Source organism: Juglans regia, chromosome 11 (genome assembly GCF_001411555.2).
Source record: "Juglans regia cultivar Chandler chromosome 11, Walnut 2.0, whole genome shotgun sequence".
NCBI classification, from domain to species: Eukaryota; Viridiplantae; Streptophyta; class Magnoliopsida; order Fagales; family Juglandaceae; genus Juglans; species Juglans regia.
This window is the reverse complement of record NC_049911.1, coordinates 34,777,047-34,794,600: the sequence shown is the minus strand read 5'-3', so window position 1 is coordinate 34,794,600 and position 17,554 is coordinate 34,777,047. Positions and strand designations below refer to the sequence as shown.

The following is a 17,554-nucleotide window of genomic DNA, read 5'->3' as shown; positions in this document are numbered from 1 at the left end:
CTTAACTGATCTTATTCTTACTCCAAAAAGTTATTCCAGCAGTACCTTGAGATAAGGAATACATGATGAGGCCGGAAGAGATCAACGACCACACACGCAATATCCCAACTTGCTATTAAAGCATACCACAAATGCTCCCTAGCTAACCCCCCCAAGTTTGTGTCGGTGGAAATTAATATATAGATCTACGTACTTATATGAGAAGGAAACACGGTAGTGGATTGTGGACTCTTTTATCTCTATTTGTGTTTGGACCCCCTGATTAATCTATATTTAAATGGCTAGCTCGCCCTCAGGGATTTTGTACTAGCTAGTTGATGAATCACTCATGATCATGATCTACACAAAAAATGTTATCTTTGATTTGGAAATAAAGAATCATGAATTTGAGGAGAAAATTAGGAATAAAAAGTGTGTACGTGCGTGCTCTAAGCATAAATCTCTAACTAGATATATATATATATATATATATATATAAAGTTAAACCAGTACAAGACAATACCTAACTCAAATCATTATACTAGTATGTTGAGAAAATTATAAGATGGATCAACTCAACTAATAATAGAATGATTTTAAGGCCACATCTGTGACTGTGAGCCCGAGCCCAGTTCTGGCAACCTGAGGCATACAATCTCTACTGTTTTTGCAATTGCCTTAATAAAATCAAAAGCATATATATAGGGAAGAAGAAATCGTAGAAGAGCATTATTTCAGTGACCAAAGTCGATCGGAAATTTTTCGAAAAAGCCATGTTAGGATGTTTCCCAGTGATCGTCCAGTTAACCACCACAAGTAGATCAGGTCCACTGATCATGACTAATAGACATCTCACATTTATGAAGGATCCTCCAGGCAGGCAGGCAGGGGGGCTACCCACCTTTCATTTTCCATTCCATAATACTACAATTAAACCAAAGATTGTGGTAGCACTAGCATTCCTCTAATTGATTAAAGCCATTTTTGCCGTTTGGCTTTCCATGCCATGCATTTTTCATCACTATTACCAGGAATAGTTAATAATTTTAATAGATATATAAGAGACCCAAAAAACAAAAAACGACCTTTCAGCTCATTTGAACAGGAAATGCTGCTAATCCAAAAGAAACCATGCATGTTAAGACGAGGAAAAAAAGGAGTTCAGAGGAGGCGGTTCAAGTGAAATCGCTACATGCTAAGGATGAATTCAGCTTTCAACAATAATGATAAAATAATAGGTCTTGTTTGGTTATACAGATAATATGAGATAAAAATTTAAAATTAAATAAAATATTATTTTTTATTTTAAAATTTTAAAAAATTGAATTATTTATTATATTTTATATAAAAATTTTAAAAAAATTATAATAATTATATAAAATGAGATGCTCATCTTGATAACCAAATCAGACCCTAAGATAAAAACGTCTGAGAATTATTCACACAAGTCATCCTAAGGCTTCGTTTGGTTCCTTAACTACTCTCAACTCATCTCAACTCATCATTACAACTTTTTCAAATCTCAATATAAAATATAATAAACAATTCAATTTTTCAAATTTTAAAATAATAATAATATTAAAAAATAATATTTTACCAATATTTTATCATCTCAACTCAACTCAACTCAACTCACTTCAACATCCAAACACAACTTAAATGTCCCCATATAAAGTAGCGGTTGACCGGTGCATAGTAACCCGACCGCATCAATTTCCATGTCATTGTCTGTCTGGTGTCTCTCTCCTCTAACCAACGGCAGTTTCAATCCATGAACAACCCACATGTGTGTGCACATGAACTTGTATTAGGAGATGATGAGGTCTCCACACCCCACACATCATGGTGTGAATTGATGTTATAGGCAGAGATGCATATACATTTATTTATATAGATTTACAGTTACAAAGAATAGGAAATTATAGCTGACGTCGGTAGGAGGTGGGTCCATTTATTTATTTATTGATTTATTATTGTTTGTATCGGGTGTGAGTCTTGCTTAACTCCAAGACCTCTCATGCATAATGAAGTCAAATCGTTTCGGCATCGGTTTACGACTGTACTTCAATCTAACAAATGCTAATGTCCCAAATGGATAAAATACCACTTATTAAACCACTGAAATGAAATCCACTAGCAAAGCAGTAGCTACAGTTCTCACCATCTGCATAAGAAACATTGATAACCACAGTTCCCTTTTTATCTTTCTCAACATCCTTAATCATGTCGTGTTGGCATTTGATTGCTCCATGTACAAAAGATAGGCTGTTAAATTGAACACATGTTTAAGCTTTACTGACTACAATGAGAAATACAAAAGAAAGTAATTTAATCATCACTTTGTTACTTAGTGGTACAATTTAAAAGGTAGTTGAATGGTCACAGACAGCAGCTGTTAGCACCTGCTATCCCTCCATACCGCTTTTTATTTACGATGCGCCTCAATATCTGACATTATCTTTATTGGCTTGTTCTTCTTTTGTTGATACTTGGCATATGAATACCACACACCACCAGCAGTGTTGATAATCAATCCAGTCACGTTCAAAGCATGAACTTGAACACCACCCAGTAACACAAAACCAAGGGTCTGAGATACCAAAAAAAAATTACATAAAAAAACTAAAAATAGGAAAGCATATGTCAAATGTGTTGGTTCAAGAAACTCAGAATGTTTTATTTCTTAAAAAAAAACCACAAGCCGTTTCAAATATCAAGACAGGAAAACAGAAGAAAAATCAATGCCTTTAAGGGTGTGTAATGGGCTGGTTATTAGAAAATTCCAAAATTTCCTTCCCTATCACCAAACTTATGTAAAACAAACAAAGACTAAAGATCCTCGATGCATACCGTGGAGCCAACCCCTTTAAGAACGCCAACTATTGTTGTTGTTAAAGCAGAGTTGACTATGGTACATAAAAACATGGTGAAGTTGAGGACAATGCCCATTACCAATGAAAGAATAAGGATCACCAAAAAGTATAAGGAATTACTCTGCATATTAAAGACAAATTTCATGTTAGATATCGATTTAATGTTAAGATGCACAATCTACTATAGGTAAACAATACCAAATGAAAAGCATTCTACCACTTCCAACAAGAAACCGAATCTTAATGATGTAATGAAAGCATTATAAATAACTGAAATGAACCCTGCCTATTTATATTTTTTTCATTTCAGTACTCTTATCGAAAGCTTGACTCAAATAGGTCTAGGTAACAAATGCATAATTCTGGATCAATCAGGCAGACTTTTGGATGTGCTATGCTATGCCACATACTCTTTTCATAGATGCAGGCACCTTGCTTTGATTTTATTTGGTAATATTTATGGACTAAAAACTACAAAGATACATTTTGTTGGAATGATGCAATATGAGCAGGCGAAACAGAGTCATCACACCTAACAATAAGGAAGAAATGGTTTTCAAGGAGATTTGGCTATCTAACTTCAAGCTATTAGAATGTTTTCCCAACCTTAACCAATAAAACTGGTCTTTCCCCCCTTCATGATAACTCCATTTATTATCCCAAAATATATGGTATTGTTACATTGAATACAGTTTCAAGCACCCATTGATATCCTGCTACGTCCATATTAAAAAAAAAAAAGAAAAAAGAAAAAAAAAATGACACCAGGGAAGGAACAGTCCAGCACTTATTTGATTCAATGACTATTAGATAGAATGTTCATGATAGTCTTTATTATTTCGTGCTCAAGCATTATTACTCTCCGAAACAATCATAAATATCACTAAAAAAGCCAGTTTAGATTCTAACCTTTGCAAATAATAGTGATATAGAACTTGGAAACTCTCCTGTAGCTATGATGAGAAACAGCAAAAATGGAAGGGACAAAGTACTGTTGTAGAACATGATTTCAACTGAAGAAAGCCCATCCTCTGCACCAGACTTCTCAACCAAGACTAGGTACATGGTCTGCATTGCACATGAACAAAATTCCATTTGAAAAGCTCACATATTACGAGCTCCAAAAAAATCAGCAATTTTAAAGCTAATAGACATCCATTAGGCAGTATTTTTGTTGTCTTTGTCCCTCCTCAACATGGTCCAAGCTCTGGCAATCTCAATTGCCTCACAACACCCAAATCAAGAACAGTATTTAAAGCAACTAGCCAAGTACTTGTTAGAAAAAAGGTAACTAGCCATGTCACTGGCTGTTTATTATTGTTGAGAGCCACTGCTTGTCCCTTTTTGAATTATCACCAGCCATACCGGAGACCAGGTTGAGGAAGCCTCGATGTTGGTGAAAGTAAAGAGGGATAATGATACCAAAATAGGGGTAAACATTGATGCTGCATTGCAGCTCCCAAAGAGGTAGAGGGATTTGCTACAGCAAGTGCAGAAAATGTGGCAGAGTTTCAGAATTCTACAAATCAAAGTTTTGAAAGACGTGTTAAATTTGAGGAATTGAAGCACTGGATGGGTTCTAATATAATGTTGGGTTTGATGTAGGGGAGAGAACCTGAGGAGGTCAGAGGATGCAGATGGCAAGAAGGGCAAGGGAGATTCAGCTAGAACCTGACCACGATTTTTTTTTTTTTTTTTTTTGGGGGGGGGGGGGGGGTGTCACATTAACCTATCTTATCATTTCAGTTGACGTCATAGGGGAAAACCCAAAATGAAGCTTTTCATGAAAACACAGACACTAGTTTGACACATGGTAGTTTCAAGAAACTGACTTGAAATTTGAATGGTTTTCAGTAAAAGGATACATACTACTATCTATTATCTAACCATTCATAGTTCAAGAAAAAAGGTCCAACCTGGAAAAAAACAGAAGTAAGGGCCATGCTGTATCCAAAAAGGTCAAATGAAAAATCTCCCAGCGCAGCAATGATAACTCCAGCAGCAGTCAATAGAACAGAAAGAGACACCTGAAATTTAATAAAGAAGCCATGACAGATTAGAACTTCCTAATCAAAGATAATAGTCATAAAGATTATTCTGCTAGTTTAACATAATACTTATCAAAGATTCCAGGAAAAACCACCGCACTTAAAACAAATACCAGTTAGAGCCTACAAATCTAACATACGAGCTCCTTTATTTAGGATCGGGACATGGAGTACAACATAACACTAATAACTAATTGACAGCTGGGTTGGGCTTAGTCAAGTAATTTTTTAAAGCACCTAAATTTCAAAAGACCCACAAGGCACTCCTTCAATCATGATTACACCGTTAAGATGATAGCATAGTAATAATTATGATATCCTTGGATTGTGACAAATATATTGTCTGCATACTACTCCCATGGGTTAGATTTTGTTCAGGAACTTATCAAAAAAATATTTTGTTCAGGATATGATACCTGAGTGTCACAAACTTATAATCTCCTTAAAGGAATTTAAGCTCATGCTTATTAATATAGGAGTCGTTCTTTGGAGCATATACTACATATCATGATATCACTAGTGTTCACCGCTGACTGAAATATTAAGAACTGTCCACTGTAGATCACATCAAGATATCTTTGCTGTTTGTACTGTCCACTCAAGCTTTAGACTGCAATTACAGCTTTAACTAAGCAACTAACTTTAGACACCAATAATAAAAGGAACAAGTTAAAAACACCTACTCTACAATGTTAACATGAAGTTCAACCAAAATACAATTGGCATGATGGATAAGATTTTTATTTTTTTTATAAATAAGAAACTTTATTGATCAAATGAAGCTAGGCGAAGCCGATGTACACAGGAAGTATACAAAAGAGACACCTAATTACATTCTAGAAAACTGAAAAGAAAACAAAAACTCATGAACATTCCCTCCCTTTAGTACAATAGCAGAAAACCACAGAACCAAAGAAGACAAAAAAATTCCAGATTTCCTCCACAGCTCGCTCCTTGTTGTTGAAGCACCTCTCATTCCTTTCCATCTATAAACACCACATTAAGCACAAAGGAATCATCCTCCACACCGCTGCCAGTTGAGAACTATTATGATGCCTATTCCTCCACACTCTTTGGCATAACCCAACTCAACCCAGCTCTACTTAAAATGCCAACCCATAACTCCCTAGCCACCTCACAATGTAGAAGTAGATGATCAATCAATTCACCATTTTCTCACACATGAAACACCACTCTATTACAATCATCTCACGTTTCCTTAAATTATCAATCGTCAAAATCTTCCCTAGAGCGGCCGTCCAAGTAAAAAAAGTAACTTTAGACGGCACAAAAACCCTCCAAATACTCTTCCACGTAAACGAGATATGTTGTTGATCTGTCAACACCTTATAAAATGATTTAACAGAAAACTTGTTGCTCCTCGTATGTTTCCAGTTCCACAGCATTCGATCTCTCCCATTTCCTCCTATTTTCAGGGAATACAAAAAGCTGAAAAAACCTGTTATCTCATCAATTTCCCAATCTTGTGCATTTCTAGTAAAAATCACATTCCAATGCACAATCCCATTAGCACGACACAACACCTCTGAGACAGCAGCCTGCTGATTTCCAACCAAGCTGAAGACATCCGAATAAACAGTATGAAGAGCTCTCTCACCACACCATTCATCAAACAAGAAATATATTCTTGCACCCTCTCTAACCTCGAACTTAAGATGTTTTTAAAAAATGTTCCACCCCTTTCTAATAAATTTCCAAAGGCTCACACCATAAATCCCCCTACCCTCCTTGGAACGCCAACCCCCTCAATCACTTCCATACTTCCGATCAACAAACTCTCTCCACAACGAATCTCCTTCCAATTGATATCTCCACAACCATTTTCCTAATAGAGCTTTATTAAAAATGTTCAAATTTCGCACTCCCAAGCCTCCCAACACAATCGGACTGCTCACCCTTTGCCAACTCACAAGATGAAATTTATTCTCTTCACCCATGCCATCCCACAAAAAAGCTCTAAACAATTTTTCAATCCAATTTGCCACACCCACCAGTAATGGAAATAAAGAAAGAAAATATGTAGGGAGATTGGAAAATGTACTTTTAATAAGGGTTAATCTCACCCCTTTTGTTAGATATAGCCGCTTCCAACCCGACAATCTTTTCTCAACCTTCTCTACAACACCATCCCAAATATTCTTTGCTTTGAAAGATGCCCCCAATGGAAGCCCAAGATATTTCATTGGAAGGGAAGCAACTTTGCAGCCCAACAAATCCGCTAGAAGGTTAATATTCTCCACATCCCCCACCGGAACTAATTCCAACTTTCCCAAGTTCACCTTGAGGCCTGAAGCAACTTCAAAACACAATAGAACAGCCCTTAAAGCTTGAATTTGTCCATTGTCAGCATCACAAAAAATAAGAGTATCATCCGCAAACAATAAGTGAGAAATGGATAAAGCACCGTTATTGTTGTTTCCCACTGAGAAACTAGCAAGAAAACCTCCCCCTACAGCAGCATCCACCATGTGACTCAACACCTCCATAACTATAATGAAAAGAAACGAGGATAACGGATCACCTTGTCTCAAACCCCTCGAACTCTAAAAAAATCCACAAGAGTTGCCATTAACTAAAACAAAAAAATCTAGCAGTCGAAACATAGTGTTTAACCCATCCACACCACCTATCTCCAAAACCACATCTTCTTAGCATATAAAAAAGAAAATACCAACACACGTGGTCATATGTTTTTTCCATGTCCAACTTGCAAAGAACTCCCGGAATACCTTCCCTCATTTGCAATCATTACTGAATCCAATATTTGCCGACCCCGAACAAAAGCATTTTGAGGTTTAGAAATAATTTTATCCATCACCAAACTCATACGATTAGCTAACACTTTCGAAATAATTTTATAAATCTCGCCTACCAAACTAATAGGACGGAAATCTTTTATGAAGTAAAACTCTATAATCAATCTATTAAAAGCAACTTCGCATATATAAAATAAGAGCATCATCACATACCTGTGTTGTAGGTCTCCCTTTTCCAGAAAATAATCCAGCAACTAGGACTGCAAGTGGCGTGAGTCTCTTTATCGCGATATACATTGGAATATTAACTCCTTTTAAACTCGCCAATGCAAATGCCACGTTAGCATTGTAAAACAGTGAAATTGGGAGAAGCTTTCTAGCCATCAACATATCTAAAGATCCGGATTTTGTGTATCCCATTCTTTGACCCATGTGTATAAGTAAGGTGGTTGCCAATTGCTAAGATAATGAAGAACAACAAACAAAATTCACTATTAACAGTCACAAAACCATCACAAATTTAGTGAAAGAGCAAGTGCACTATTTTACTTTCACAAAGTCATACCTGCAAAGTGAGGAGGGTCATTGAGTGCGCATATTGAATAAGTATGGCCTTATTGATAAAAACCATCGCCATTGAAGCAATCCCATATGACAAGGCTGCAAACAAACTACATGGGCAATGGTATAGAGTTACAACTGGCACAATGAGAATTAAGATATCTTATATGTGGCAACACTGTTTGTTAAAAACAATGTCTGATCAATATCATACATAGCATTAACACGATTAAATTTGCTTTCACACAAAAATGGCATACACATAAGCACAGCTCTATTGCCAAGAGGACATTCAGGCTTGGATATATCATATCCATGGTTCAGTTGAATTATAACTTGTAAAACTCTGGATTTTGTATAGGAAGGTGGTAAATGGGATCCCACATTGTTTCAAATGGAGAAGTTCAAGCCCTTTATAATGATTCCAAGGGACTCCAATTACTCCAATTGCAACATTAATTAGTTCCATTAGAGTATGGATTTAGATGCGGTTTGGGCCTTCATTAAGTTGTTACAATTTAGAAATTGAGCCATCGAAATTGTAATATCTCAGATTGTGTATATAAAGGTGGTAAATGGGATCCCACACTGTTCTAATTGGAACATTGACCGGTCCTTTTTTAGTATAGACCCAGATATGGCTTGGGTCTTCTTTGTATCATTACATAACTTGCTCATTAGTCATAAACATGAAAGCCAATTTAATTAAGAAACATATAATTGACCACGTGCAGTCTAAGAAAAAGATCTGGATGGGCTTCAAAAAGAAAGTACGTCTTACTCTTATCACCTCAAACTTGTATAAACTATTTTGAACACGGTACACCAAAATTAAAAACTGACAACTAAGCCTTGAAATCTTAAATGCTTTACTTAGGATTAGATATGGCATTATGCTGGTCCTTGAAAGTTAGTGATAGCCTTCATAATGCTGCTGCGACAATTAATCATTCAAATCCATGAAATTCTAAGGTTTCAAGACGTTGCTTAAATTGAGATTTTGTGATAGCAAACGAAGCAACTTAGCTACAAGTAGCAAAGGAATCTGGATGAAAAAATAATAATCATAATCATAAATGGAAGAACCTCAAATGTGGACCCATATTTGAGTCACTAAGATTTTCCATGGTCGACGACGAGAGGATGGTTACGAGATCCAGATATAGAGAACGGTCTCACTGCCACTCCAGTGACGTCATCACAAAAAAAAACTCCAATCACAGATTCACAGCCCCAAACTCACCGCCAATTCGTACAGAAATCCTGCGAATCAAAGTAACCATAATTCGATTAGTCGCCGAGAAAACCAGCAAAAATAAATAATTAAGAAAAATAACGAAGCGGGCGAAGATTAAGGGGAAAAAAAAATTAACCTGGTTAAAGTAGTAGATAAAATTACATCGTTGCACAAGAAAAGATCGATAGGTGCGGGCTTTGTAAACGATCAGGTTACTGGATCGGATATCAAAAGGGGAAAGGAGAATTTTCTGAGTGTAATGGAGCGTGGCTCGCGTGGAGTGGGTTGTGCAGTGCGAGAAAGAAATGAATATATAAATTGGAAATAAAAGGAGTGTGGATTTGACGAAATAGCCAGCGTAGAAGTGCGCGAGGGCGGGTAATCACATGGCAAGTGCAAAGATGTGAAAGCAATCGCCATCGGATGTGGAATGGACGCCATTGCTGTCGCGCCCAAGACCGGAGCAATTAGCGAAGTTCCGAGGTTCTAGTGGGGACATCGTTACCCTCCTCAACTTGTTCTAATGTGATTAATTGTTGTTAACGGACATTGCTGTTTCTCAACGTGCTTTTCGTCTACTTTTTAACTAGCTAATCAGTGAATGCAAGGAAAAACTTGTGCCACTGTACAAGCTATGATTAAGGTATAGTATGTTTTCATAATTGTTCATCTTTTTATCATCTAATTATTATAATTTTTATATAAAATAAAATAAATAATTTATTTTTTAAATTTTTAAATAAAAATAATATTAACAGAATATATTTTATTCAACTTTTAACTTTAATTTTAACTAATCTCAGTGAATTCAAATTCAAGTCCGATCCCTTTAGACCCATTTAGATAGTGAGATAATATGAGATGATTTTAGATAAAAGTTAAAAATTAAATAAATTATTATTATTATTATTATAAGATTTGAAAATTTTAAATTGTTTATTATAGTTTATTTAAAAATTTTAAAAAATTATAATGATAAAATTAGATGAGATAAAATCGTTTTTATATCCAAATATGACTTATTATGATATTTTGTTAAAGAAAAATTATATACATTATACTACCATCTCACTAAGTATGATGTAACACATTTAAATTAGATGATATGAAATCGTTTTTATATTCAAACATGACTTATTATGATATTTTGTTAAAGAAAAATTATATACATCATACTATTATCCTACTAAGTATGATGTGTCATATTTATCACCATTAAATGATCATTTATTGCATGCTTCTTTATCATCTGATGGTGATGAATGTGCTACATATTACTTAGAGCATTCTCATTGGATTAGTTAAAACTAAAGTACATTTTTTATGAATGTAAGATGAATTTAATTTTTATCTATTCATTCACATAAATCTCCATATTGAATAATTATTTTTTCATTATATGACAATAAATAATATAAGATGAATTTGACTTTGACTATTCACATCAAATCTCTATATTGGATTATCCATTTATTCATTATATAATAACGAGTAATTAATAATTTCAAAAATATTTAAATTTGTTTAAATATGAATTTATTTTATTTTATCATATTTTACTATTCATAATATTATATATTAATCAATAATCATATTCTAATTATATCTTTTTCAATTGTCATTTAAAAGAGAGAGAAAAATAATTGATATAAAATGAAGAGATAAATAATTAATATAAAATGTATTTGATGAATGAATAGTTCTTTTTAAATTTAGAAATAATTTTAGAAGTGACTGTAGCTAAATTCTTATTATTTGAAATTTAGCTATTCCAATGCGATCACATTTTATAATTTAATAGCTAAATCTTCAATGAATTTAACTTTTAGCTAATCTAATGAAAATACTCTTAGTATGATCAAAATATGATAAGAGTGTGATATATAGTATTACTTAAACAAGTTGCGTTGGCGTTTGCGAACAATAATAGTGAACAAGTGGCATTGACCATTGAGTTTCTAAGATAATATAATTTTGTCTATTAGAGCATTAAAGCAAGAAAAATATCTTAGTCGCGAATAGATTGTATAAAAGTAAAGTTATAAATTAACATGATTTTAAAATAGATAGAACATATTATATAAAATTATGTTAATTTATAAATTTACTTTTATAAAACCTCTTTATGCCTATAATACTTATCGTAAAGTAAAGCCCGACCTCTTTTTCTTCTCCTAGCTATTTCTGTTTTTTTGTAAGTAAATAAAAATCCTGTTCCAAGAACATGAATAATGTCTACTACATATAATGCCAACGTCATTTGGATGTTGTCACTGACACTAGAAAATTTGCATTTTATTCTTTCTTTAATGAAAATATCTTCACTAGAGGTGGGCTACAAGTCATACCACCATTCTGTAATCTCGGCTAAGCGCAGAATGCTTTTAGCACATCTGAGATGGGTGAATTATGGTCATGCATCATCTATCTCGGATCAAGTCCAAAATGTCTATATAAATTTGGAACTCTGCATAGATTCCTAATATGTAAGCCTGTTTGCAACACAACATGACGAGCGCATGCAAACATCAGCATTTCCCACGATAAAAATTTTAAATGGCACATCGGATGCAATGCAACCATCAACATTTCTCAAAATCAAAATTCTAAACGACATAATAGATCAGACAAGTTTGATGCTCCATATTAAGTTGTCACTGGTAAATCGTTCAAATACGTACTACTGGATAGAAGAAAATGATCATCAGCGGAAAAGTCATGCTTCCCTTCATTTTCCTATCTCTTTTGACAAACAGTTGCATGGATCTTACTTCACTGCAGCTCTTGCACTCATGGATGAGTGATAGGTGGTGCTTCTTTGTTTCCTGTAGGAGGTATAAACGTCATCATATTGACTCGCTTCATTTGGATTAGCTGTGGCACCAAGTCCCAACCTTCCTGATCCTGACTTCCGATCTACACTTCCATCAGCATATGCCCCCGTCTCAGGGTCCACCTGCAGGTTCGGGGGAGGAGGGATGCAAGCTCCTCCCTTGCGTATTGCAGGTTCTCTCTCATACTCATCTTCATCTCTTGAATCAGCATTAATGGGCCCTTCAGAAGGGTTAATCTCTCCAATGTCTTTGAAGAATTTCGACACACTATCAAGAATTTCAGATTGAGGAACATTGGATGGAGGAATTACAGTTGGTATGTCCAACGGGCTCATGGGAGAGTAGGGCACCCCGCTACCAATCTGCATCTTTCTGACCATTCCAGGAATAAGACCAGGTGGAAACAAAGGATATGGTGGCAATTTTTCACCATTGCCAGCAGTTGGGCCTGGCAATAAATGGGGTGTGGGCTGTTGGTTTGCAGGTTGAACAGAAGCTGATATGGTCATGGACCCCATAAAAGCACCACTGGAGCCTGAGTTTGGAAGAAATTGATTGGTTGCTAGAGATGGTGGAATGGCTTGGGCAGAGGCTGCATGTTTATCAGGAAGTTCTTGATCTGGTAAATTCCTATCAGGTAGCCACTGCTGGATGTTATGGTTTGTTGAATGCTGTGGCAATACTGCATGAAATGAAAATTAAGTGCAATTTATAGCATTCTTTATTTATAGAGACATATGCATAGACAAATCTAGGCGCCTGCGTTGAACCAAAAGAAACCCAGTCCTGCTGCCCCTAAAAAATAACAGAAACATAGAAGGGGTTTTGGAATGGGATGGGGAGGATGGGGGTAGTAAAATTGCCTCAACCCCAGGTTTATTACATGGCAAAAGCACCAGCTTTGGCATGGCTTTGATGATTTGAGAGAGTAAGTTAGAGAGAGCGGGGGAGAAAAGCATAGCTTACCAGCAGCCGGATCTGCTGAACCACTGGTGGTTGGAAGCCCTGGAAAAGAATTAGTTGGTGGTCCAGCAATCATCTCACCCTTAAGATCGTCGATAGTATTCTGATCAAAAATATCTTTGGAAGCCCACAACTCTAAAATCTTCTGTAACCTTGTCTGATTTTCCTCCTTGTTCTGAGGGTTGTGATAAATCCTCCTGAGCATGGAACCTATAACAGGTACAAATGCAAGGGCTTCATTATCAAGGTCGGGGCTTGTCCTCCGTAGCAAGCTGAAAATTTTGCAAAGCAATATTAATTTTTTTTTTACAAGTAAAAGCAAGACTAATATATGTAAACCATGAAACAAAATGCATCTAACTAAAAATTGAGAAACTAGGGAACAAGCATAATAGTCGACACTAGTTTTCGATGCTCATTACAAGGTGAAGATAGGTGAGCTATGACAAAATTTTGGCATGAGTACGCATCCCTTAGAACTTGAAAGAAGTGGTTCGCCTCCAAGAAGAGGTCCATCTTTTTACTGCATCATGTTAAAGAGCAAAATTCAATAAATGACTACAGTTCATCTTCAACATCTAAAGTTTTGAACTTGATGTTATGTACCTTTGAGATTGGATAGGTCATGTCACAGCGGGTGGTGGAAATGATGGCTTGTTGGCTTTGGTTCCTTTGTGTTTGATCTGGTGTATTTATAGGGAATGTAATGCTCGAGACTTGGGAAATTGTGTGGATACAGTGTTCAAATTATGAACAAACAATTTTCTTTTGTTTGGATGGTTGCATAGTGCATACAATAATTTAAATTTCTCGGAGTTTCGTGGAATTATGATCTTTCTCTTCTTCCACATAGTTGGGCATTCCCACCCTCTATGCTGTGTATGCGATTGCACTTTCTGGGAGGTGGAAGCACAAGTTCGATGTAATTTGTGTCAATTTAAGGGTTTTTTCTACTCTTTTCTTTTTGATTGTCAATGTAAGAGCCCTTTGTGCACCAACTATTCCAGCCATAGGCAATCTCCTGTCCTAAACATAATTTGGCAAGAATATGATGCTCAGCTGGTGTTCCTTTCTCAAAGCAGAACTACCATGGACATTAGGGAAAATAAGAGAAGACTACCTAAGCTAGGTCCCTAAGGGTGGCCACCAAACAAAGCCAGAATAGGATTCGGACTCAGGGGTGCACTTCCCAATCAAGAAATCCAAGCTGAAGAAACTCCATGGGATTATCTTAAGGGAGCTTCTGATACTGAGTTGTGGTGGTTTCTAGGGAAAACACTCAGAGAATCCGAAGTTGAACAGCCAACTTCATGGTGGAAAACAGATTTGATGGATGACAAGGACATTTTTTTTTTTATGTCAGGGAACCTCTCCAAGGCAGGGCCCTTTGGGTCCACCCCTGTAGAGTAAACCCTGGTCCTGTGCACTGCACTCTCGAAAGTTTTCCTACACGAAACTGGTTAAATCGCTGGCTTTTCACCAAGAGGTGTGGCCCCAAAGGATTGTTTGCACCCATGAGGTGTTGAATCTTGGACCTTGAAGTGAGTGATACCCCAAGACCAAGGCGTTCACCACTTGGGCCAACCCCTTGGGGTTCGGATGACTTTTTATAAGTAAGAAAAAAAGACAAGTAGACTTAAAGGTTCGAAGACTTGGTTTTTATTCCCTACACCGTCATTGCTATCAATGTTGCAAGGATGCGGGCCAAATTTGACGAATATCCACAATTCTTGTTCTAATCAGCTAACTAAAATGGTAATAAAAGCATCTTTGTTAGGTATTGTTAATAATAATAGCTCACCAACCATAAACTCGAGTAGTGTTCAGGTTTCCTTATGGACAATGAACAAAGCCATAACAACACCCCCACCAAAAGAAGGTCGAAAACGGGGCAATAATATGCTTCTACTAGAGCTCTCTAGAGAAGTATGGTTGATGAAGATCCAAAAATCAATAGCCTTAACACTTTGTTAGCAGGGAGGAAAAAATATATATGAGCAAAATGTTGGGGGGAAAACTGCATGAGTTGAAATCATGATTCTAAAAGACAACATCATTTGTGCAGCCATCTTGTATACAACTTGTATACTTGGTTATGCCTATTAATAAAATTTTACTCATATAAAAAAAAAACCATTATTTGTGCAGCCAACTTGTATACACCGTGTACTTGGTTACGCCTATTAATATATTTTTACACATATAAAAAAAACATTATTTGTGCAGCCATAGAATGTTACCTGTCAAAAAGAATGTCATTTGCAAGGTATATTATATGCAGTTGCCTCTCAGAATCATCTAGGACAAAAATTCGTTCTCTAAGTGCCTCAGCCAGTGCGGGTGCAAATGGGGATCTCTGCATGAACCAGTTTTTGGCACCCTTAATTGACTCTTTCGTACCATTTAGATTGTTAAGCACACTATTGAGCTCCATTGCAACATCAGATGGAAGTGGTCCAGAAAGACCCCTGAAAGACTTGGATGACTGGTCATAATCTGGTCGACCATGAATCCCAAAAGACTGTGAATGCTGATGGTGCTGTGGCTGCTCGTAGAATGAGGGAAAAGGAGGTTGGTGCAATTGAGGAGCACCCAGCACTGTAGCTGATGCCCCAACACCTGCAGCTGCGGCATTCATTGGGGGAGCATTTAAAGGGGGAGGATGCATCATAGGTATAGACGATGATGCAAAAGGAGGATTGAAGGGACCACCTGGAGGATGTGTAGCTAACCAAAGCCTGTAACGGTAGTACCCATGCCCCTCCCCGCCAAAGAGAAAACCATAGTCAGGATTCTCTTGCTGCTTTTCACGAATCATAGCTTCAAATTCAGGGCCGTTCTTGGCAGCATACTCAACAAGTTTTTCGATGCGCTTATGAAGCTCCGGATCGGAAGGTGGAGCAGCTGGGGGTGGAGCTGCATCATATGGACCATGAAACTGTGGAGGAATGAGAGGAGAGGGTAAATGAGGGGGGAAAGCTGGCGGTGCCTGCTGTTGCTGTTGAAGATGAAGAAGGTGAGGATGGGGTGGAGGATGCGGATGGAGCTGCTGCATTTGGGGGTGATACGGGAATTGTTGGAGAGAGGGATGTGGGGGTAGGAAAGGAGGACCATGCACTGATGGAGGAAATTGCTGGTGCTGTGGAGGAAATCCAAACTGTTGTTGCTGTTGCATGCTTGGGGGTTGTCGCTGCTGTTGGGCATATGCCATAGCAGAGGCTGATGCGTAATCATGAGGCTGTCGATCCATCACCCTTTACAGAGAATTAGCAGGAGTATAATTCAGCAACCTTTGTGAAAATCTTCAAATTCACCTACACTAAATACACACAGCGCCCAAAAAAGCATAGACTATCGTTATTATAGCAAGAGGAAAGTGCACTTGTTTTAACAAAAAACTGGGAAAATGCAAAAACATTCTCTCATTGATATTCCTATTCCAAAAAATGGCCAGTAACCAAAATTTTAATGCAAACAAATTACAAGTTCTCAATGTGCGGTAAATTGAGGATCTCAACATTTATAATGATTACCCATGTCACGAAGAAAACGGAAACAATATGCAGAGTATGCCATTAAGTTGAAGCCCCAGCAAACACACACAATCACGGGCAAAAACAGAGAAGAAGTGTGAGCAGAATTCAGATTTAAGAAAAAAATATACAATAACCTTTAAGCTCCAATCACCAAAAGCAAGAAACTGAAAGCCTATTTGCTTTACACATTGATTTTCAAAGTGTCTCTCATGCCCTTGGGGGGTTTATGGGGTAACGGTCCTATCTGTAAGCAATAAGCTATAAGTTCATTGCAAGCCTGTTTTTGGGTTCTTCGTAATCTCTCGACTAGGTTTTTTTATCCACCAGAATAGATGGTGAAATTAAAGACTGCAATTAGAGGAGAGTGGAAAAATTTTCCATTTGTTTCCTTGTTTTATACTTATATTCGGAAGCCACGCACTCACCCTTGCTCTAATCTACTTCCCCAGTGGTTCGAGCTCGCGCAACCCTGTTGCTTTTTTATGGACTTGGGATTTAGTGCTTCGTTTGAAATATGAGCAGCCACGTATTTGCAGAAGTCCCAGAATAATCCAAAAATAAATAAATCTACAACAAGATCGAAAGTGGAGAGAGAGAGCGAGCGAGCGAGAGAGAGAGAGAGAGAGAGAAATACCTGGCGGTGCATCGACGTCAATATCAACGGGGACTAGCGGCGGCGCTGGGCTGCAAGGATGGGGGGTCTGGGGGGCTTGGGTCGCGGGGGTTTGGGAAAGGGAGGGGGCGAG

The 17,554-nt window shown here is 37.0% G+C and overlaps 2 protein-coding genes across 5 annotated transcripts; both read right to left on the bottom strand.

Moving 5' to 3' along the window:
* Positions 1-2,175: 2,175 nt before the first annotated feature.
* On the bottom strand, positions 2,176-10,027 carry LOC109009555 (UDP-galactose/UDP-glucose transporter 7-like). The gene is made up of 8 exons (XM_018990073.2): positions 9,612-10,027; positions 9,325-9,501; positions 8,243-8,348; positions 7,891-8,136; positions 4,769-4,879; positions 3,762-3,920; positions 2,830-2,973; positions 2,176-2,569 (listed from the first exon to the last, which is right to left on the bottom strand). The coding sequence occupies exons 2-8, from the start codon at positions 9,363-9,365 to the stop codon at positions 2,405-2,407; spliced, it is 972 nt and encodes a 323-aa protein (XP_018845618.1). The 5' UTR covers positions 9,366-9,501; positions 9,612-10,027; the 3' UTR covers positions 2,176-2,404.
* A 1,931-nt stretch (positions 10,028-11,958) lies between these two features.
* On the bottom strand, positions 11,959-17,548 carry LOC109009552. 4 transcript variants are annotated; one of them, XM_018990071.2, is made up of 5 exons: positions 17,443-17,548; positions 15,985-16,591; positions 15,513-15,897; positions 13,276-13,544; positions 11,959-12,991 (listed from the first exon to the last, which is right to left on the bottom strand). In XM_018990071.2, exons 2-5 carry the CDS (start codon positions 16,520-16,522, stop codon positions 12,243-12,245), a joined length of 1,941 nt encoding a protein of 646 aa, XP_018845616.1. In that variant the 5' UTR covers positions 16,523-16,591; positions 17,443-17,548; the 3' UTR covers positions 11,959-12,242. The 4 variants fall into 4 exon arrangements, with proteins under 4 accessions (XP_018845616.1, XP_018845613.1, XP_018845614.1 ...); XM_018990068.2 differs by having other exon boundaries at positions 15,513-16,591; XM_018990069.2 differs by having other exon boundaries at positions 15,513-16,586.
* Positions 17,549-17,554: the final 6 nt, after the last annotated feature.

Excerpts from the sequence above, each read along its gene's own strand:
- LOC109009552 (XM_018990068.2), bottom strand. The coding sequence starts at position 16,522 with ATGGATCGACAGCCTCATGATTACGCATCAGCCTCTGCTATGGCATAT. Across the intron at positions 13,545-15,512 it reads AATGACATTCTTTTTGACAG|CTTGCTACGGAGGACAAGCC; the intron begins GTAACATTCTAT and ends CAAAATTTTCAG. Across the intron at positions 12,992-13,275 it reads TTCAGCAGATCCGGCTGCTG|TATTGCCACAGCATTCAACA; the intron begins GTAAGCTATGCT and ends CATTTCATGCAG.
- LOC109009555 (XM_018990073.2), bottom strand. The coding sequence starts at position 9,365 with ATGGAAAATCTTAGTGACTCAAATATGGGTCCACATTTGAG. Across the intron at positions 8,349-9,324 it reads AATATGGGTCCACATTTGAG|TTTGTTTGCAGCCTTGTCAT; the intron begins GTTCTTCCATTT and ends TTGCCCATGTAG. Across the intron at positions 2,974-3,761 it reads TATCACTATTATTTGCAAAG|AGTAATTCCTTATACTTTTT; the intron begins GTTAGAATCTAA and ends TTTAATATGCAG.